The sequence below is a fragment of the Sapajus apella genome, unplaced genomic scaffold (genome assembly GCF_009761245.1).
Source record: "Sapajus apella isolate SASKATOON/1434 unplaced genomic scaffold, GSC_monkey_1.0 scaffold36, whole genome shotgun sequence".
NCBI classification, from domain to species: Eukaryota; Metazoa; Chordata; class Mammalia; order Primates; family Cebidae; genus Sapajus; species Sapajus apella.
The window spans coordinates 1,852,735-1,874,996 of record NW_022436976.1 but is presented as its reverse complement, the minus strand read 5'-3'; the positions used below and the strand labels follow the sequence as shown (position 1 = coordinate 1,874,996).

Sequence of the window (22,262 nt, the reverse complement as noted above, 5' to 3'; positions counted from 1 at the left end):
TGCTGCTGAGATGGCAGTTCCTAGCACTGTGAGGAGAGAATGCCCTGGGCCAGAGGGAGCCTTTAGCACACCTTGACATATGACCTAGGGCAGGTTTCCATCTCTCTGACCCTCCATTTCCTCATATTTAAAATAATGGCAGCAACAACTTCCAAGAGGATTAAACAGTATATATAAATGCCTGGCACAAAGTGGTGATCAGTTTTTTAAAATCCTTTTCTTCATAGGGCTGTTATTAGAAATGAGCTGTTATTAGAAATGAGACAATTATACATAAAAATGCCTGACCATTCAAAGTGCTTCATAAATGTCGATTCTCTTCTTCGTTCTCCTTTCCAGTCCCTCTGACCTTTGTTCTTGTGACCAAACCCTCCACTAACTACCAGTTCCCACCCAATAAGCATGTTCATTGGCTCATTATATAAACATTTACTGAGTGTCCACTGTGTGTCAGGCACTGCACAAGTGAAAACACACACACAGTCCTGTCCCTGAGAAGCTCACAGTCTGGTAAGAGATAGAGGCACTTAGCAAATAAATTTTAATAGAGTAGATTACTTTTATGGGTTAATTCTTTTAATATACAAATAGTATACTACAGAAGCACTGGATAATTAACTCTGTCCTGGGGAGTCAGAGAAAATATCATAGAGAAGACAAACTCTTGAGTTGGATCTTGAAAGATGGACCGGAGTTTGCCATGCTACAAAAAACTGGGAGGAGCCTCAAGCAGTCACTGCACATGTGCAGGGCAGTGAGAAGCTTGGCATGACAGAAGCAGGGGCCGTGTGGGGAGAGCGCATGGAAAGGAGGCTGGGAACAAAATGGGAAAGCGGCCTTGTAATCCCAACTAATTTGGGCTTTATCCAGTTCGCAAGAGCAGACAAGAAAAGATCAGAGCTAACTCTGCTTTTTAAGAAAATGCCTCAGCTGGTGGTGGGGGAGGGCCTGGAGCAGGAAAAATCTGGAGGAGGGAATCCAGACGGAGATGACCATTAGCAACACACAGCAAATCGTGGTCTAAAGGCATGTAGTAGGATCTGAGACACCACTGAAGCAGATGTGGTGCCTAATTTCTTTTTTCTTTTCTTTTTTCTTTTTTTTTTTTTTTTTTTTTTGAGACAGAGTCTCATTCTGTTGTGAGGCTAGAGTGCGGTGGTGAGATCCCGGATCACTGCAACCTCCCCCACCTGGGCCCAAGTGATTTTCCTGCCTCAGCCTCCCAAGTAGCTGGGATTCAGGCATGAGCCACCACGCCTGGCTGATTTTTGTATTTTTAGTAGAGATGGGGTTTCACCATGTTGGCCACGATGGTCTCAATCTCTTAACCTCATGATCCACCGGCTCAGCCTCCCAAAGTACTGAGATTACAGGTGTGAGCCACCATGCCCAGCCAATTTGGTGACTAATTTAGGTTTGGTGATTAATTGGTTATAGGTGGTGAGAGTGATGGTACTACTAAGCTTTCCAGCTTGGAAAGCAAGGCAGATGGAACCCATTGCAGAGATCCTATATAAGAGGTGGAAGAGGTTTGCAGGGCAGCTGATGCTTGTGGTACCCCCAGGACATCCAAGTGTGCACCTGACAGTGCTGGAAACAGAGATTGGGATCTCCTGAGAGGCTGACGATGGAGAGTCTGCTTTGGGAAACGTTCACGTGGAGGGGCTGGTTAAAGCTGCAGGAGTAAGATCACCTGGAAAGGACTTGGGGGACCAAAGGAGAAGGAACAAAAGGCATTTCAGAAATGGTCACAAATGGGAGAGACTGGAAAAGCAGCAGAAAAGGAGGAAGATAATATCAAAGGGAGCATGAAACAAGCAGCCGCACAACAGGAAGGTTAAGTAGACCACTGAATTTGGCAACTAGGAACACAATGGTGGCTTAATCAAACACAGTCTTCTTAGAATAGTATAGGAAGAAGCTAGCTTACTATGGTTTCAAGTATTAAGAAAAGAAGATAAACAAGAATAAAAAAATCTGCTGGGTGTGGTGGCTTGTGCCTATAATCCCAGTACTTTGGGAGACTGAGGCAGAAGGATTGCTTGAGCGCAGGAGTTTGAGACTAGCCTGAGCAACATAGGGAGACCCCATCTCTATTTAAGAAAAGAAAAAAGAATAAAAATCTGGTAATGAAGGAGAGACAGCAGTAGTTAGAAGGGGAGTTAAGGTCAAAGCTTACATTTTTGAATGATCAAGCACATAGGAAAGCAAGAATAAGGACGACAGTAGGCTCATGGCTCCCAGCTCCTGGCTGGAAGGAACAGGCCCTAGTGAAAAGCTAGGATGGTAAGGATGTGGCCTGTACAGGTAGACTGAGATATGAAGGGAGGGAAATTAAGGGAGTTCATGCCAGATGAAGAAAGCAAATACTGGGAGGTCAGCTGGGGAAGAAGAAAGGGCAAAGCTCAAAGACCTTGGGGAAAGTGGCAAGGCTTGATTAGGTTTTGCTCTTGCCTGACCCTGTCTCTGAATTTTGGTTCCCATGATGGATCCCTCTTCCTGCTTTTCCCATCTCTGCCTCCCGCTAGATTTCCATAAGCTCACAACCCACTGGCCTGCTTCTCTTCTCCGCCCTGCAGCCCCTGACAGGCCTTCCTGCAGCATCTACCATGATGGACCAGCTCCGCCTCTCTCTGGCATCTGAGCTACCTCCCAATCCCAGATCCCGGGGACTCTCCCACAGTCTCCTAAGTGATTTCTCCCTCTCAAACCCACATCTCATCTTTCTAAAACCGTGCTTTGCATTTTGCAACTCCCACCTTCTCAGCCCTCAAGATCCTACATGAGCTCTTCCTTGCCAGATGAGGCAGTTCAGCCATGAGCTGAAGACTAGCCACGGCCCTATTTAATTTGACCTGCATGGTCTTTTAACAAAAAGTGAAACTGAATATCTTTACACAGGGCATGATCTGTCTAGTTAGCCATAGGCACCACCCCTCCCTATTACCTTATATCCACTCCACACCCAATTGGCATACCCATGTTATCTGCCTGGCCTCTGTTGGATATTTGACAATAAAGTCCACAGAACTCTAGGTTCCAAGGCCTTCCATTCTCTGGCTCCAGTATGCCTCTCAAACCAGATTGTCATTACTATTCCAACTCCTCATTCCAGAAATCAGTCTGCCCAGTCTCCCCTGTCTACCCACGGCCCTGGCGTGACCTCCCTAGGTATGTGTATGCCTGTCTCCCGCCCTGCCTTTCCTTCTATCTGCAATGCCTTGCCCTTTCCTCTCCACCTGTTACACTGAAATCAGGCTTATATTCTACCTCATTGAAGAGGCCTCCATGGACCATCCCAGCCCACAGCATTTTTCAGTCTACGCCCCCTCACTTGGCCCTTGTGTTTATTTCTTTGTGCCTTCAGTCATCTTTTTTGAGTAAGTTTCTCATTTCCCCAGATAAGCCTGGAAATAGGGTTCTCTATTAGTCATACACAGGAAAAGCCATACAGAACAGATGCACCTCCATGTCATCTCTCATGTGACACAACCGTTGACTCATAACCGTTGGTCATCACCTGACAACCATAAAACACTACAGCAAGCACAGATTCACAATGCCTTCGGGGTAGAGGCCATGTCTCATAGTTAGTGCACTGCCTAAAACCTAGTAAGGTAGTCAATAAATGTTTATGATGAGAAAATATAAAATGCAGAAATCTCTTCTTGCTCAGAAAACATAAAGAATAAAATACGATCACCACTGAGCAGTAAATTCTCTGACTTGATGAAAACAACTCCTGTTGTGATTCATTTTCACTCAGACATCCAAGGACAGGTATATTTTGCCAAGGCAAGAAGTCGAGACCCACAAAAAGAGGCAAGAACTAGAAAGTCCAGAGCTCCAGTCACAACGCTGCAGTAATTTACAAGGTAAACTTGGTCACATCTCTCAACAGATATTGATTCTTTGAGGTAGTGGGATCTTTCCACCACATACTCTGCAGAGCTAACAACAATCTGGTGATGAGCGAGAGCAAGTGGCTGAGCTGGAGGGACAACTGTGAGTGCACAAGGGAAGGTGACCCCAGCCAATAACTTTTGGTTCCCCTATCCTTTATCCCAGCTTCTGTGTTGATCCCTAGGTCCGTGATAGGGAATAATTCCAGCAAACACCCTTTACTCCCAATTGCCACCCATGTTTTACATAGCCACGCACTGAACACAGTAGTCCCCAGTTGAAATTTTCAAAGTACAAACAGTGTTAACATGGAATTTGATAAAATTCTACCATTGGTCAGCATACACCATACCATTCCAGATGTTATATTAGCCCAGTGATGTGACTCCTGAGTCACAGATGATGACCACATTTCTCCTTTGGCAGAAATCAAAGCCCAGAGGGAGGGCGTTCCTGAGTTCTGGAACACAAAACCTTCCAGGGGGCTGGGTGTTGGCAGGAGGGCTGGATGTAGTTGGGTACTGGAACTTCTCTCCAAACCTTCTTTTCAAAGAGGTCAAATTTGAGACATGTTTCTGTACCTTGCACTCAGAAAATATTCAATAATTTTTTGCTTCAGCCTAGGAGGAAGGTTTCAGGTTTCCAAAAAGAAGAAAAGCCAGACAAAAGTTCTGAAGAAGGGAGCATGAGAGGAGGATAAAAGAAGCCAGTGCATTTGGTGTAACAGAACTGAAGGGGTCTAGACCAGAGGAGATGGAAGAAGGAAGAGGGCAGGGCAGTGGTTACACTGGAAACAAGAACACTGATTTGGGAAAAACACTTCTGAACTGACTGCAAAGGGTGGTGTCTGAAACAGTGGCATGGGGGAAAAAGAAAGAACCAAGGGCCAGACTTGAGGTGACAAATGGCTATATATGGCAGAGACAGAGGAAAGAAGACAGACTCCTGGAAATGTGGTGTTGAAGAGGTGTCAAGATGGCATGGAGTGCCATATGAGGGATTTTCTTTTTTAATTTGAAGCTGTTTTCCTTCTAGTTTCAGACATAGAGGTCATCTCAGACCCCACATTCCCCCTCAGAACAGGAGGGGATGTGTCAAACAGCAGCGTAGAGGCAGCAACAGAATGGCAACTACATTTGCACCTACCCACTGACGGCCTGCCCTGAAAGCAAATACCTCCCTCCCATAGGCCCTTGCAGCAATGCCATGAAGCACACAGGAGAATCATCTGTGACAAAGATGTTCTTGAGACTAGCTGTTTCAAGACAAAAGTCCAAACACCCCTGGACTCAATGTACTGAGTACTGGTGCCTGGATGGCTTAACTCTGAAAAGAATCGTTCTCCGTCTGATATGACTCTCTGCACAGAAACAAGAGAGCCCCTGTGTGCCAACAATCTGTTTGTTTCACTCAGCATTTCTTAAGGCAAAGCTTTAACTGTTGGTTTATTTTTTTTTTTAACAGATATTTGATTACTAAGGCATGCAGGCAGTAAACACTGAAAGCAGGCTTCTGTGTTGTAGAAGCAACTACAAGGCCACAGAAGCTGAAAACAAATGTTTCAGAATTCCTCACGAACTTATACACATGTACTTTTTTCTTTCTCTCTTTTATAATGGAGCAAGAACAGTTCATCGATGAAGCCCATGAACAATACCAAGGCCCTGTGTTTTCGTCACAATTCTTTTCAGTCACAGGGCAAACTTTCCAATCCTAGCAAAGATGATAATAGCAGCTGAGGAACTAGCTACTCTCGAAGGATGTTAGCAAGATGGGGAGTTTCTTATGAGGACCGTCTTATAACATAGCTCTATACACAAGATGTTGGTGCTGTATCACAGGACTCTTGTCAAGCTAATGTTTAGTGGCCAGGGTCTCATTTACAGTGTCTTATTCATAAATGTTGTAACAGTATAATGAATTATTAATGGAAAGATCATCTGTCAGAGACAGGAATCATTAACAGAATTTCATGGGGGAGAGGGTGGTTTATGGTGACTAGCGATGCAAGCACAGAGCTTTTCAGTTCTGTTGTGACCATGTGTTCAGACTGTCCTGGGTTTCCAGTAACAGAGCTGGTACCATTTGCCATCTGTCAAGGCAGCCTCTGCAAAGCACACCCAGTCAGCTTCCTCTTGGCTACTTGTCCATTTTATAAAATCTGCCATCATGATGGCACCAACAGTAGGCTTCTAGTGCCTGTGTCCAGGATACTTGGTAATATTACTTGGACATAAAAGGGCATTCTGCTTGAATACAAAGCATGGTTCTTTAGAGACAAACTGAGGTCTAAGAAGAGTAGCTAATATTTACTTAGTACTTACTATGTACCAAACATTATGCTAGGTGCTTTATGTCAATTATCTCATTAAATCCTCAAAACCTCACCATGACAAAGATACGAATATTATCCTTCTTACGGATGGGAAAACTAAGGCACAAACAAGTTAGATGAATTGCTCAAGGGTGCACAACCTGGACTTGACAAAGCTAGGATTTAAATCCATTTCCCCCCTTTACTCCAAAGCCCCTACTCTTACCAACGATTTTAATAAGCATAAAGTTTAAAGAGTATACAGCTGTCATTTTCCAGGAGATGCTTTCATAGCTGTCACTACCATGCTGCAAAATATCTGGATCAAGGGAGAGCTAAATGTTGAAAGAGCATGTGACTTTATAGAAATAAACTTTATAGAAACCCAGGGAGATACAAGTTATCATCCTCATGATTTGGGTCCACATCATTCCAGCCCCATCACTTACAAAAGGCTATTACTGACCGTGAAGAGTAGAGTGTGGGCCAATCTCCAGGGTTGGAATCTCAGCTCTGCTACTAACCTTGAGCAAGACATTGAATCTTTGTGGGACTTGGTTTCTTCATCTGGTAATAACAGAACCTCCCTCAAGGGATGTCATGAATACTAAATGAAATAAAACATGTAAATTACTCAGAACCGTGTATAACCCACAATTAATATTAACTATTAATAATTTTACCAATTTCCTCATCTGGTAATAACAGAACCTTCCTTAAGGGTTGTCATGAATTCTGTGAAATAAAACATGTAAATTACTCAGAACCATGTATAGCCCACAATGAATATTAACTATTAATAATTTTACCAATATGGGTCTGTGGGTAAGAGGCTAAGTCCACTTGAATTTCCTTGTCTTAAAAACAGATCTGCATAGAGTTGTTATGAGGGTTAAGCGAAATAAAATCCTAAAAGCATGGAACACACTGATCTCATCATAAGAAGCATTCAAAAAATGCTAATTTCTTTTCTCCTTCCCAGGATAATACTATCACTTAACTTTCAGAGACCTCAGCTTCTCATATTATAAAATTATAAAATAAAACAATGGCTGGGCACAGTGGTTCATGCCTGTAATCCTAGCACTTTGGGAGGCCAAGGTGAGCAGATCATTTGAGGCCAGGAGTTTGAGACCAGCTTGGGCAACATGGTGAAACTCTGTCTCTACTAAAAACATAAGAAAAGTAGCTGGGCGTGGTGGCACACACCTATAATCCCAACTATTTGGGAGACTGAGGCACAAGTATCACTTGAACCCAGGCGGTGTAGATGGCAGTAAGCTGAGATCCACGCCACTGCACTCTAGCCTGGGTGACAGGGCGAGACTGTCTCAAAAAAAAAAAAAACCTAAAAAACATGATTCTCACCTATTCCCATGCCTTTGTGTATCTCATAGGCATGTCCCAGCCAGAGCCATCAAAGGCCAAGATGAAAGTGAGGAAACCTGGGTTCTGCTTTTAGCTCCAGCATTTGAAAAGCCGCTTACCTTCCCCTCAGCCTCAATTTCCTCATTTATTCATTGTAGTCCATCTCAACAAGTGTGTGCCAGACAGAGTGCTAGCTGAGAGTGCTAGCTGTTAGATAGGCAAAGACAGAAAAATAAATAAGGTACAGTCCCTGACTTCCAAAGCATGTACACTCTAGTGCAAAATAAAGGCATGTAAACAATTAAGTGCATTGACTGTTGTATGAACAAGACTGGCAGGCCACCCAAAGGAGGCAGTAATCACATTTACTCCAGTAGAGCAAAGGGAGATTCAAAGAAGATAGACCTTTGAGTTAGGTCTTACAAGATGAGTGGGAGTTTCCCAGGCAGAACTAGAAGAAAGGTATCCTAACATCTGCAAAGGCTTAGAGAGGGAAAATGGGGAAGTGTAAATAATTCATTATAGCTTGAGTATAAGATACAACTAGGGGGGTGGCAAGAAAATCAAATAATAATATCTTAACTACTTACTTGGCAGGATTTCCATGAGACCAAAGAAAAAGTCACAGTACTGCAGAAACATCATGTATGATTATTATTAGTACTCTAGCAAGGCTCTTTATGGTACTTAATTTTCATGAATTTCCTCCTAGCATGAGAACTTGAGCTATTGTTTCTTTGCTTACTGCCAGTTTGCCTCCTTCCTCTGTCCCCTAAGAGAAGGAAAAGAATGATTTAGCATCAATCTAAGTGGAGAGGAGGGAGGAAGAAGTGAGAAGAAAAACAACCAGCTCCCTGTTTTAATTACCGCAAACCCTAAGTCTGTTTTCTAAGTCCCTTAACAATGATAAGGGTTTATATTTTAAAAGAGTTCAGTGCTTTCTGGCAGAAAAAAAAGCCTTGACCCTAAAGATCATGGTTTTTCAAATGTTCTTGACAATAACTAATGATAAGAAATACATTTTATATCACAACCCAGCACACACACAGGCACACAAAGAAAGGTTATAAAACAGTACTGATACCTGTTAAATGCAATGTACTCTGACATTTTCTCTTCTTGTTTTATGTCACTTAAAAAAGTATTGCTTACAATCTCATCAGTGCATCAAAACTTAACAGTTTGAAAAACATCACTAAAAGACAGCAGGGTTCATGGAAGGATCAAAAGAATGGTTTGCAAATCCCTTCACTCTTTCTTTTCTCTTGTACTTTAAGACATTGCAAAATAGAGTAAAGTCCAGCCGGTTTTCTGGGAAACAACAAAACATTTCTGTGTGCACAGCTCACGTGGTGTGTTGTTTGACAATAAGTGAGATGTTTCCATGTAGGGTTTCTTGAGTGTTTGTTTGCTGTAGCTGATTAGGTATGTTGACAAATAGGATTTCAAAACCCTTTGTTAGGCAGGGCCTTGGTGCTCTTTGAAAAGCATGTCTCCAATGTCTTTTCAATGAGAACATTCAATAAGCAACTTTTTTTACATAAAGGGCCCATCATATATTCTAACTCAGAAGTGACCAAGCATTTTGCCTCAGGGCTGCTGAAATGGGAACATGATGCCTAGATGCCTTTCCAATCATGCACAGATTGAAAATTCACATCACCACCATCACTACTACCACTACCCTCAAGGAAAGAGTCTGCATCCATATGCTCTGTTAGCTTTTGTGTTCAACCAAAATCCTAAAGCTGCAAAGGAACACAAAGGTCATCTGATCTACTCTCCTGGAAGGATAGCCAACTAAGCTTTGCCGGTTCACAGGTGAGTTATTTTCCACTGCACCACAGCAAGTATCTGTGCTCTGTGGGACCTTCCTCATGGTAATGCACAAGCTTTAAATGTTTTTAACCATCACACTTCTGAGTATGCCATTTCTCCCTCTTAGAATGTGTCTTCCTCCAGCCCATGCAAATCCTATCTATCCTTCCAGATTACATCTTAGACCACTAAGAAGCCATCTCCATACTCAACAGTCCCTGTCCATCATTTCCTCTTCTGAAATGAGATTAAGCTCACTGAATTCATGCAACCATGTGTTTAATAGACAGTTAATATGTACTTAGTGACTTTCTAATACTTAAAAGAAGAGTGTTTGCCACTGTATGTTCTCACTCATAGGTGGGTGTTGAACAACAAGTACACATGGACTCAGGGAGAGGAGCATCACATACTGGTGGCAGTTAGGGTGGGTAGGGGAGAGACAGTGGGGGGTGGGGAGGGAGGGGAGGGTGGGGAGGGATAACAGGCAGAGAGATGCCAGATATAGTATGCACCTAAAGTAAAATAAATAAATTTAAAAAAAAAAAGAAGAGTGTTTGTAAGAAACTTTAGGATTTAATCTTTTTTTTTTTTTTTTTTTTGATACAGAATCTTACTCTGTAACCCAGGCTGGAGTACAGGCGCTGTATCTCGGCTCACTGTGACATCCGCCTCCCAGCTTCAACCATTCTCCTGCCTCAGGTTCCTGAGTAGCTGGAATTACAGGTGCCTACCACCACGGCCAGCTAATTTTTGTATTTTTAGTAGAGACAGCGTTTCACCATGATGGCCAGACTGGTCTCAAACTCCTGACCTCAAGTGATCCACCTGCCTCAGCTTCCCCAAAGTGCTGGGATTTCAGGCATGAGCCACCACACCTGGCCAGATTTAATCTTAATTGAATCTTTCTTACAAAATACGTATCAAGGAGTAAATAGAAAGGTTTAGCATTTTGTCATAAAGATATTTAAATCTTGCAATTATTAAAGACATGACTATTAAGCTATTCATCTTCACATGATCAGAACCAGTGATTATATGACAGTTAATGCCAGCACTGTTGATTTTTCTAATAAACTATCATTTGGGAGATGGCTGCTTTTGGCAATTGAGTTCCTACATGTAGTAGGTAGGAAACTGGGGGCTTTTTCCCTAGTAAGATACTGTGATAGTTGCTGCTGTCATGGAAAGAGGCTCTGTGCTTTGATCCACAGAACTGTGTTTGCTGCTGTCCCACAAGATTCATATTCTCTCTATCTCTCTCTCTCTCCCCGCTCTTCCTTTTCATTCCCACCTTTGGTTACTGTTATAATAGGATAATTGAACTTTGTAACTTGTAAAGAACTTAAAGGTGACCTATGCCACCTGATAAGGAATTCTAACCAAGAAAAGATTAGCTGATGCGCTTCAGATCATCCTTGTAGAAAATGAAAGAATTGGGGGTAAAACCCAAATTTTTCTGTTACCCAGAGAAATCAGGAGCTAGAAGTCTTAAGCCTGATACCACCTAGCCCTTGAGTTTCATTTCCCTTGCCCCTGAACTTCCTGTCTTCCATCAGGTTCCTCTGTCTTACCACTAAGGAATCTCCCTAGGTCACTGACACCAAACTGTCTTCCTTCCATTAACCAATTCCCCAATGTTGTCTCATCTCAATTGCATGATTTCTCTTTTCCTACTTGGCAATTTCACTGTTGATTCTGGTTTTCTCTTACCCAATACCACACCTGCCAAAACCTCCTAGCACCTTTCTTTTAACCCTTTGTATAACTATTGCAGATAGTTACATACAAACTGAAGCCCGTGACCATGACTGTCTTGCAAAGACTCCTGTTTCTCCACCTAGGCTTTCGGAATCTGTGTCTATACCATGCTGTATGCTATATTATAATACAATGAGAAAAGAAAGTTTTCTCTTTAAGTGGGCAGGTAATTTCTTAAGATATATAGCCAAGCAAATGATTATGCCTAAAGTTAAGCAGGGACAGAAGCACAGTTCATTGACACTATCTGTAAGTACCAAAGTTCATTCTTTATCAAAAACATCAATATCTTCTCCAGCTCAAGTGGAAATGCTGATTAATGTGAACCCTCTCTTTCTTGTTCTTGTCCATTTCCTTGTTAAAGTGTCAATGGTGTCAGAGCAGAAGACAGGACAAAAAGATGGGCAGTAAAAAGTCCAATAAATCAGAGTGTGGTGGTAAACATGTGAACCCTGGAGGCCAGCTGCACAGTGAGTCTTGGTTAACAGCTGAGTGACTGGATGCATGGCTTAAACTCTCAGTTTCTTCATCTGGTAAATGGGCATAATAGCAGCACGGACCTCGCAGGGTTTCCATGAGAATTAAGTAAGTTAATGTTTGTGAAAACACTTAGGACAATGCTTGGCACATATTAAGCATCATATAAATATTTGTTAAATAAATCCTCAGTTTGAAATTATTTTAACAATCACACTCTGTGTCTGCTGACCTCCAAATCTTACTAGCAGGATCTAGAGGCATTGTGAGGGTTTCTATACCACATCACACACTCTCACTATATATCCTCCACTATGAACTGCTGCCTGATAATTCATTTTATAATTCCTTCTCATCAGGAATGGACAGAAGTGTGCTCCTGAACCTCTCTCAGCAACAGTCCCCATTGCTGCAGCCACACACAGTGAGAAATGGCCTCTCTGCCTTAGAAGACAAGGTCTGTGAAACCACAAAAGTTCTTGTTTGCCCACACATTACAAATTCTACCTGTAACCCATAATTAGCACTGGGGAGGTGGGGCAATAGGCCACCTACCTCGGAAAATAATAGAAAGGGATAATTCTATCAAACCACATATCTTCTTACAGAGCTCATAGCCTTTCTCTCCTCCCTTTCTTATTTTTTTGTTTTTGTTTTTCAGGCTCTTTCTCTGTCATCCAGGTTGGAGTGCAGTGGTGCGATCATAGCTCACTCAACCTCAACCTCCCGGGTTCAAGCGATTCTCCCACCTCAGCCACCCAAGCAGCTGGGACTACAGGTATGCACCACCACAGCCAGCTAATTTTAGCATTTTTTGTAGAGATGGGATTTCATCATGTTGCCCAGGCTCTCCCTTTCTTTCTTAATTTTACTCCAGTTAGGCTCTTAGCTACACCAAATTTCACCATCTCAAGATCAGCACAAGTCCACCACTTTGCTAAGGCCAGCAACACCTGGTCTCATGCCACCTCTCAGGGGTACCAACACTGCTAATGCTTCCTCTCCTCGACTGCCTTCTTCTCTTGCTTCTAGTTCCCCAGAGTCTCCTGGGTTTTCCATTCCTTCTAGGGCTCCTCTGCTGGCTGCCCCTTGCCTCCTGACCTCCTTACATTGCAGTGCCTGCCCTGACGCTCCTTCCTTGGTCCTCTTCTCCTTCATATCCACATTCATGTTCATGGTGAGTTCATACAGTCCTGTGATTTAAAATACCATTTCTCCCTCCAGGACTATCAAATGTACATCTCCAGCCCAGACCTAAATCTTGAATTCCTGATTCATACATCCAACTGCCCACTCAATAGGATTGGCATGCCCCCCTTGGGTGTCTTAATAGGATCCTAAATTTATCTTGTCCAAAACCAAACTCCTGATCTTCCCCTCAAACCTCCTCCTCTTTAGTCTTCCCCATCTTGGTTAATGACATTCTCGACTTTCATCTCCACCTCTTATCTTCCCTTCTACCTATCCATCAGTAAATCCTTTTAAAAATATCCAGAATCTGGCCAGGGGCAGTGGCTCACACCTATAATCCTAGTATTGTGGGAGGCCAAGGCAGGCAGATGACTTGAGCTCAGGAGTTCAAGACAGCCTGGGCAACATGGTGAAATCCTGTTTCTACAAAAAATACAAAAATTAGCCAGGCCTGGTGGCATGGGCCTATAGTCCCAGATACTTGGGAGGCTGAGGTAGAAGGATTGTTTGGGCCCAGGAAGCGGAGGTTGCAGTGAGCTGAGATCGTGCCACTGCACTATATCCTGGACGATACAGCCAGGCCCAGTCTCAAAAAAAAAAGAAATCCAGAATTTGACCATCCCCTTCAACTACCTTCTGGCCATGGTGATCTCTCCCAAGTACTGAAACACTCTATTAACCCATTTATGCCAGAGCTTGCAAATTTTTTTGTGAAAAATCAAAACTCGGTGATGACCTTGAGCAGTAGGATACAAACAACCCCCACAAGCTTAGTGTTCCAATAGTGGAATACTAGGCATAAGTAGGTTAAACAATTTTCCTATTTTTGCAGTTTCTTAAAACAGCAGCCAGGAAGATACCATTAAAATATAAGTCAGACCATGTCCCTTGTTTAAAACCTTCCCATTACTTCTCATCTCACTTAGAGAACAGCCTGGTCAACATGGAGAGACCCTGTCTCTACTAAAAATACAAAAATTGGCCAGTGTGGTGGCATGTGCCTGTAAGCCCTGCTACTCAGGAGGCTGAGGCAGGAGAACTGCTTGAACCTGGGAGGTGGAGGTTGCAGTGAGCTGAGATCATGCCACCGTACTCCAGCCTGGGAGACAGAGTGAGACTTAGTCTCAAAAAAAAAAAAAAAGGAAAGAAAAGAAAAGAAAAACGCTGAAGTCCTTATAACCACATGACCCTACCATTATCTGAGCAGCCCACCCCCTACCTCATCAGCTCCCTGACCTCATCTTCCCCTATTCCTCCTGCTCACTCCATGCAGCCACAGTGGCATCCATGCTGGTCAGGGCTCCTGTGCTTACCACTTCTCCTACCTGGAATACCCTTCCCCAGACACCAGTATTGTTCGCTCCCTGACTGTCTTCACAACTCTGCCCAAAAATCATGTTCCAGGCATCCCTCACAACACTTTTTAAAGGGCTAACAATACCTGCTTTGCTTAGCACTCCTCAGCTCCCTTCCCTGCTTTATTTTTCCTTCCTTACCTTATTCATTTTTCCACGGGAGACTCATCTTATTTTACTTATTTTGTTTATCCCCATTAGAATACTTATTTTGTCTTTCCTTATTAGAGTGTAAGCTCCAGATGGGTCACGATTTATGTTTCCTCTTGTTCACTGCTGCATTCTTACTGCCTAGTAAGGGCGTGGTACATCGCAGATGCTCAGTAAAGATTTGCTGAATGAACAGGAATGATGGCTTGCTTGGTTCCTCTTACCTACCTAAGACAGTCATCACTGTCTTCATTAGCTTCATGGGTGTCCTCCGGCGGCTGATGGACCCACTTGTATGCGGAGACAAGACGTTGGTTTTCCTCTTGACGTACATGTAGATCCGTAGATATACCACAACCATGATGAAGAAGGCCATGAGGTTGGACACCGTCCAGAAAACAAGATAACTCCTGCTGTAAATGGGGGCCAGGGAAGAGCAGGCAGAGATGTTGCAGAGGCAATTCCAGCCCAGTGTGGGGACCGCCCCCATAAAAATGGCAATGGCCCAGACAAGCAATATGAGCAGCGTCACCCTCTTTTTGGTCAGGTTGCTGTGGACCCGCATCCTCATGATTGACATGTGCCTCTCCACGGCAATAACCAGTAAGTTGGTCAGGGAGGCAGTCAAGCTAGTATCCAGAAGCCCCTGGCGGAGAAACCAGCGGTTGACAGTCAAAGTTTTTGAAACTGGGCCGGTGTTAAACATCAGAAATACATAGGCAATTCCAGCGAAGAAATCTGCAGCAGCTAAGTTAGCCAACAGGTAGTAGAAGGGGAAATGAAACTTTCTGTTTTTGATCACTGCTGCAATGACCAGAGAATTAGAAAAAAAAATAAACAGGCAGAAAAATGTCCCAACACACAAAACAATCACAAGCTTCGTTCCTGTCCACTCATCGACAGTATCAGTGTTGCTCCTATTATAAAAAAAGTCCATGTGCTTATCATAGTGACACTCATTCATTGTGGAGAAGAAGTGAACATCCTAGAAAGAAATTTAAAGAAGAAACAAATATCATTTGTAAAATGAGTCACTAAACCATCAATTGCTATTTCTAAGCCCCTTCTGGCAACTCCCATCAATCACTTAAGGTCTCAGTGCAAATGTCCCTTGCTCCAGGACCCAGCCTCTGACCTCCTACCACAGCATTTAGCTCACATTTTCATTGTTTCCCATGCTGGGCTGCTCAGGTTAGGAGGGTGCATCTCTATTTTGTTCACCATTAAAACCAGTAATTGTTGACTGGCTGGCTGGCTGGCTGAATGAATGAATGCTCATGGAGGCTTCAACAGGGCAAATGTGCTGAGCCCTGCAATATCCACTCTGCACTGGTAACAGTTACAACACATTATGTCAATGCTTCCTCCTGGCTCCCAGTTTATTTCTTGTTTATGGATATGTTCATTGATCAAGGGGAGGCTGGTAATTCCAGGTACATTCTTTCCAAGGCAATGGGAGTTGAATTACCATTCACATAACCAAATGGATTCTCCAAGAGACCAATTGTCCATGACTTCTGATTTCACTCCTGATCCTCCTTAAGAGACAACTCTGATATTCATCTATTAACCATATGATGCAGGGATGGAGACTTTGGTTCCAATATCCCCTTCCTTTACCTTCTGTTCACTTCTTCCGTATAGTTTCCTAACCCAAACTGTACCAATGTGAACTTGCTCAACACGGCAGCTGGTGGAGGATCGGGCCTCCATAGGCAAGACTGAGATTTGGAATTGGGGCAGATCTCCAACTCAATGTAAGAACATACCTACTAAGTGAGGGCATGTCCTTGGGACACTTTTCTGAAAGAAGACCCCAAACTGGGATATCAGGCAGACAGGGAAGACACTAATCCTCTCAGTAAAAGATCTCTTGAATCCCAAAAGTGGGGGATCCTGGCCAAGGAGGGGCTGGGCAGAGGCCCCACAGATGCCCATCTGTCTAATGTGGTGGGGAAAACCAAGTATTCTGCCTCACAGTGACATGGTCACAGTCATGAAGGGTCCTATGGAAGAAGATTGGGTTTAAGGCCAGGATTCTAGCTTCTGGGAAGAATGACCATCTGCTCCCTCACTGAGAATGAGGCTGCAACTTATTCTCTGGAGAAGCAGAGCTTCAGTCAGCCCAGAGACTGAGCAGCCCTCTAGGGGTGAACGAAGTGGCTGTGACAGTAAAAGCTAAGTAGAAGTCCCCAGGTTTTAAAGTTCCCAGAAATTCTAAAATCTAATCCCACAACCAGAATCAAGGAGACCAGATAATAATATTAAGTTGTACAAAATAGAAATACATCCCAGTCTTCTTTTTAATTTATATCTTAATGGTATAATAATACTTTTACATGAATTAAATATTGCTTTTCTGCCACAGCAAATGGGAGGTAAATATCATTTTATAAGCTTAAAAAACAAAACTGGGAGTAGTCTCAAATGGTTCCAGGGTCTTTCAATTACAAGAAAGACAAACGGTTTTCAATTACAAGAAAAGACAATGACAGTAGACAATGGTTCCAGTATCTTTCAATTACAAGAAAGGAAGACTCAATTTTCATAATGACAACATAAAAATTACTCTCTTTGGCAGACAGTCACCAATATTTAACTGCAAATATCAAATAAATTCATAAAATATCATAATTTATACTATATCATAATTTTACCAAATTAAAAATACAGAAAGTATAATTTTAATAGCTTCACAGTATTCTACTATATGAATAGACCACACCTTACTTAACTAATCCTAAATACTGGACATTAGGGTTGTGTCCTATATTTCACTTTTATAAGCAAGGCTGCATTCTTGTGCATTAATCTCTATATACCTGGCCAATTATTTCTTTAGGAATAACCCGTAGATTTCAAATTGAAGTAAAGGATATAAATCTATTTAAGGGTTTCTGATACATCTTGTCAAACTGCACTTAAGAGATATCTTTTTGTTGTTGTTGTTGTTGTTTGTTTGTTTTTCAAGATGGAGTCTTGCTCTGTTGCTCACCCAGGCTGGAGTGCAGTGGTGCAACCTCTGCCTCCTGGATTCAAGCGATTCTCCTGCCTCAGCCTCCCGAGTAGCTGGAACTACTGGTACGTGCCACCACACCCGACTAATTTTTGTGTTTCTAGTAGAGATGAGGTTTCACCATGTTGGCCAGGCGGGTCTCAAACTCCTGATGTCAGGTGATCTGCCCATCTCAGCTTCCCAGAGTGCTAAGATAACAGGTGTGAGCCACTGCACCTGGCCTGAGAGATCATATTTTTAACTCTACCAGCAGCATATGAGAGTTAAATACAAAGTTACTAATCTAGTGAAATTCAATTTAAATATTTAAAGAGAAATACAGCTTTCACCATGTTGAAAGAGGCCTGAGGGAACTTGTGAGACTCTTTTTGCAACACTACCATTCAAGGACACAGCATTTGCGCCCCTTCTGGAAGCAGAGACCAGGCCTTCACCAGACACCAAATCTGCTGATGCTTTGATCTTGCATCTCCCAGCTTCCAGAAAAGTGAGCAATAAATTTCTGTTTATTTATTAATTATCTAAAGTACTTTTGTTATTACAACAGGAACAGACTAAGACACTACATGGGAAATTTTAATAATACAATTATTATGTGTCTTTTCTAATCAAAAATAATGTATGTATTTTACTGTTACATGCTCTATATATCTAAAAGAAACACATTTCTAATTTTAAAATTCAGATTATCCTTGACTAATTTATTAAAAATATAAAGATGAACATGTCACAAAGACACTGGAATTAAGACACTACAATAATACTGCTCGAATTTTCCTAATTTTATTTTCAAGGGATCTTAAAATTTTAGTTTTATTTCTTCTGTTTGGTCGAATTTTTAATTATATCAAGCACTAAAACCTCAATGATTTTTACTTCAAAAATTTCCCAATTCAACTGTCTCTTGTCAAAACCAAAACGGTTTAAGACGTGTTTTGAGCAAAAATTGCCCTGAGACTGCGAAGCAATTTTGTCTTACAAAGTTATCACAGAAAAACTATGATTATCCAGAAGTCCCACTAAGCAGTGCTGTACCTTGGCTCCAGATCCTACTTTTGGGAGAAACAGGGAATGAGAGCAAAAAACTTCATATAGGAAATTGGTGAAAAAGATTCCACAGAATGGAATTCTACGCAGTCCATAAAATACATACTCATTATGAAGTTGCAATAATATAAGAAAAGGCCCATGTCATTACTTTAATATACAATACACATACAAAAATTTGTGTGTGTTAACTATATTAAATGACATATGCGTCATTACTTTAATATATAATACACATATAAAAATTTATGTGTGTGTTAACTATTTTAAATGATATAGAAAAAGATAATGAAAAAAATCTCGAAACGTGAATAGTTAAGAATGGTGGAACTGTGAGTCATTTTTTAAAAATTCTTTCTGCCGGGCACGGTGGCTCACGCCTGTAATCCCAGCACTTTGGGAGGCCGAGGCGGGTGGATCACGAGGTCAAGAGATCTAGACCATCCTGGTCAACACGGTGAAACCCCGTCTCTACTAAAAATACAAAAAATTAGCTGGGCATGGTGGCGTGTGCCTGTAATCCCAGCTACTCAGGAGGCTGAGGCAGGAGAATTGCCTGAACCCAGGAGGCGGAGGTTGCGGTGAGCCGAGATCGCGCCATTGCACTCCAGCCTGGGTAACTGAGCGAAACTCCGTCTACTAAAAAAAAAAAATAAAGTAGATACAACTAAAAATTCTTTCCAATTTTTTTTTTCATCTACTACATTTTCTGTAATAAGTAAATGAAGACTTTTAATCAGGAGCATATATTCTACTTAATGTATTCTATCTTTCTTCTACAATTATGGCTTTGAAAAATCAAAACTAATGTTTAAAGGAAATGCTTCAAAGATTTGCATATGGTCAGTCTATTCTTACCAGCACAGCATACTTAGGGTTTTTAGGTGACAACAAAAATAAAATAGTTTTCTACTTAATCTTCACATAAACCAAAACTTGGCTTGCTAAACCCTGACCACACCAGGGCATAGCTTTCACCAATTCTCCTATAAAACATTTCCTAATGCTATCACCACAGATCTCCCCAGTACATAACATACTATCTACAGATCACCATATTGTCTTAGCTAGAAATTACCAAAACCTTTTAGCAAGCTTATAACAAATGACTGATTCATTATCTCCTGGCCTCTCTTAACCATTAAAACATGATTCTGTAATTTTCAACAAATTAATAAGTTACTTCAGTCCTAGCCTAAATGTCCCCTCCACAAAGATACCTTGTCTGACCAATTCCAGATAGCTCCGCAGCTCTCATTTTCAGAAAGTCCTGGTTTACCTCCATCAGAGCTACCCAGTTGCCTGTGACCCAATATTTTCTTTTGTGTTTAAGCATGTATTGTTCATCTCCCACCCCTAGACAATTCCACTCCAGCAGAGCAGGGAACTTGCTTATTATGCTCACCTCTGGAGCATCAGTATGTGTTGAATGAATGAATGAATCTCTGCCCTATGCTATCTTTTTCCATATCTAAAATGAAAAGTTTCTGTGAAGTGCCTTTGTGGACTCACACATCAATCACTAAATATGACAATTAGCGAGCTCTGTCACCTATTAACTAAGTGTTCTCAGGTACACTACTTAATATCTCTACTTTATTATTACTATTTTTCATTATTAATATTTGAGTGCTTATTCTGTGCCAGGTGCTGAATTAAGCATTTTACATAAATTATCTCATGGAATCCTCCCAACAATGATGTAGTTACTACACTCAATTTACAGTTGAGAAAACTGAAGCACCCTTGTCTAAAGTCCCACAGCTAGAGATTCTATTCAGGCAGCCTCGTTGTACAGCCTGCATTCTTATCTGCAACACTGCTTTCTCTCCACAGGCATGTGAAATGCCAGACAGAACCAAGAACTATATTTATACATACAATAGTTACAGAATTACCAAAATAGAATGATCTGATCAAATCACGTTAAAAGACTGCCCCATACTATAAAAAACTGGGGCCATTCTAAATAGCCTTTGGCCTTTTCTTTTTTTTCTTAAATAACCCTGAGAAGGATAGAAAAGATACTTTTCTGAAAGTATGTTTTCAATTTTTATGGTAAGTAGGATACAATATGGTCAATTTCAGGACCAGGTTAACACTGCTAAACTTTACTTCTGTCAAATCCCAAGCTGTTTTTTGTTTGTTTGTTTTTCTACTAAAGGTTTAGAGGGTTTGATAGTTCTAACCTAGAAACAAAAGATGCTAAACTTTGGAGCAATTACCACAACTTCAAACTTCAGTAATTTAAGACTTCATAAAATGATGGTTTAGAAAGTCTATATGTGGAATCCAAATGAAAACTTCATGAGCAAAGCTTTCATTTAGACTCTTCCAAACTTGCTTCCCTGAAAAAACGTCCAGCCAGCCCAGAATGTGGAAACAATTATGAAAATTAAGACATCTGAAAACCACTCAAGCAGCTTTTATTTCTAGCTACATCTTAGGAGACAAGTTGCTGCCTGGCCTTTTAGCTGGCTTTCAGTAACAGTTTCCTCTTCCTCCTAGGAAGAAGTATGATACATCAAAGACATCGTCAGTCGATACTGTGCACATCTTCTTCTCTATGGTTCACAAATGTACTCCTCTCCTCTCAGGAAACCCCATCCAAATGGGAGTTGGATGTTAGGTTAGTTGGTACTCTAGCAACCAATCCTGGGTAAGCAATCACAGTCTGTTCATGAATTCCTTTTAATAATTCATGTTAATGGCAAAATCAGGATAGCATGGAAGATTTAAATCCACATGAAATCCCAGAGGTTCATTTTAGCCATTAATTTCAAGACCTCTGCCCTTGCCCTTCCTTCTGCCCAGAAGCCTTTTCCCCCAGATCCCAGGGGGCTCATTTCTCTACCTCATTCCTGCTCAAATTCACTCCCTCAGAGATCCCTTCCCTGTCACTCTCTAAAGAGCACCACATGACCTCACCCCCTGCTACACTTAAGCCATTTACCCTACTTTATTTTTCTCCACAGCATTTCTCCCTACTTCAACTATCTACTTGTGTTATGGTCATTCTCCCCAACTAGAAGGTATGCTTAGGAAGGCAGAGAATGTATGTCGTTACGGTGCCTTCAACAGTGCCCAGCACACATTAGGCACTCAGTAAATACTTGTTAAATGTAGAATTAAATGAAATATTCTTGTGTACTCATGACTACAGGTCCCATAACCTTTACCCAAAATGAGCATTATTACTTTATATTTCTGTATATTCTCTAATTTGGGTCTCATGAATCATTCATTCCCTGGGTAGACTTGGCTCCAAGTCCTGCAAGCTGAGAGGTATGAAGAGTGGGTTCCCTACCTCCAGAAAAGCAGCTCACCTGAGCAGACCAGTCAGGGTCACCCTGAAGGACAGTCCCACAATACAGAACTCTCCCTGTTAGTATGAACACAAGAAACAAAGATTCCTCTTTGAATAATACTTCAAAAGAGATAGGAACCCAATGGCCAAAGCTAGAACAACCCAAGCAACAAAATGAAGTGTATTGAATTATAACCCAAAGTATATAATCAACATCCATGAGTCCATACTGACATAAATGACTGAATAAAATAATAAATGGAAAGATGAGACAAATCTCTCAGGCAGAAGAACACCAAATAAACAATATAGATATTCCACCGTAAAGGAGAGGAGCACAGCTTCTTTATATGTAGACTGCACATAGGGGCCTCTTTCCAAAGAGCACAGTATGGAAATGGGGCTGGGAGGGGTTAGCGATGTCTCCGCAGAAAAACTTGACAAACACTACTTCAGGATAAGCAAAAGTAAACATGCTAATCAAAATGCTTAAAATTAATAGGATTTATATATAATATAACTGCACACGGTCTATTATACAGGAAATAATCCTTA

General features: G+C 41.6%; 1 protein-coding gene across 1 annotated transcript in view; it reads right to left on the bottom strand.

Annotated features, from left to right (window-relative positions):
• The window catches only part of LPAR3 (lysophosphatidic acid receptor 3), an 86,967-nt gene that overhangs the window by 45,607 nt on the left and 19,098 nt on the right, over positions 1 to 22,262 (bottom strand). The window contains exon 2 of the mRNA XM_032296405.1: positions 14,566 to 15,322. Coding sequence (XP_032152296.1) covers positions 14,566 to 15,301 — 736 coding nt within the window. The 5' untranslated portion in view covers positions 15,302 to 15,322. The remainder of the gene's footprint in view (positions 1 to 14,565; positions 15,323 to 22,262) is intronic.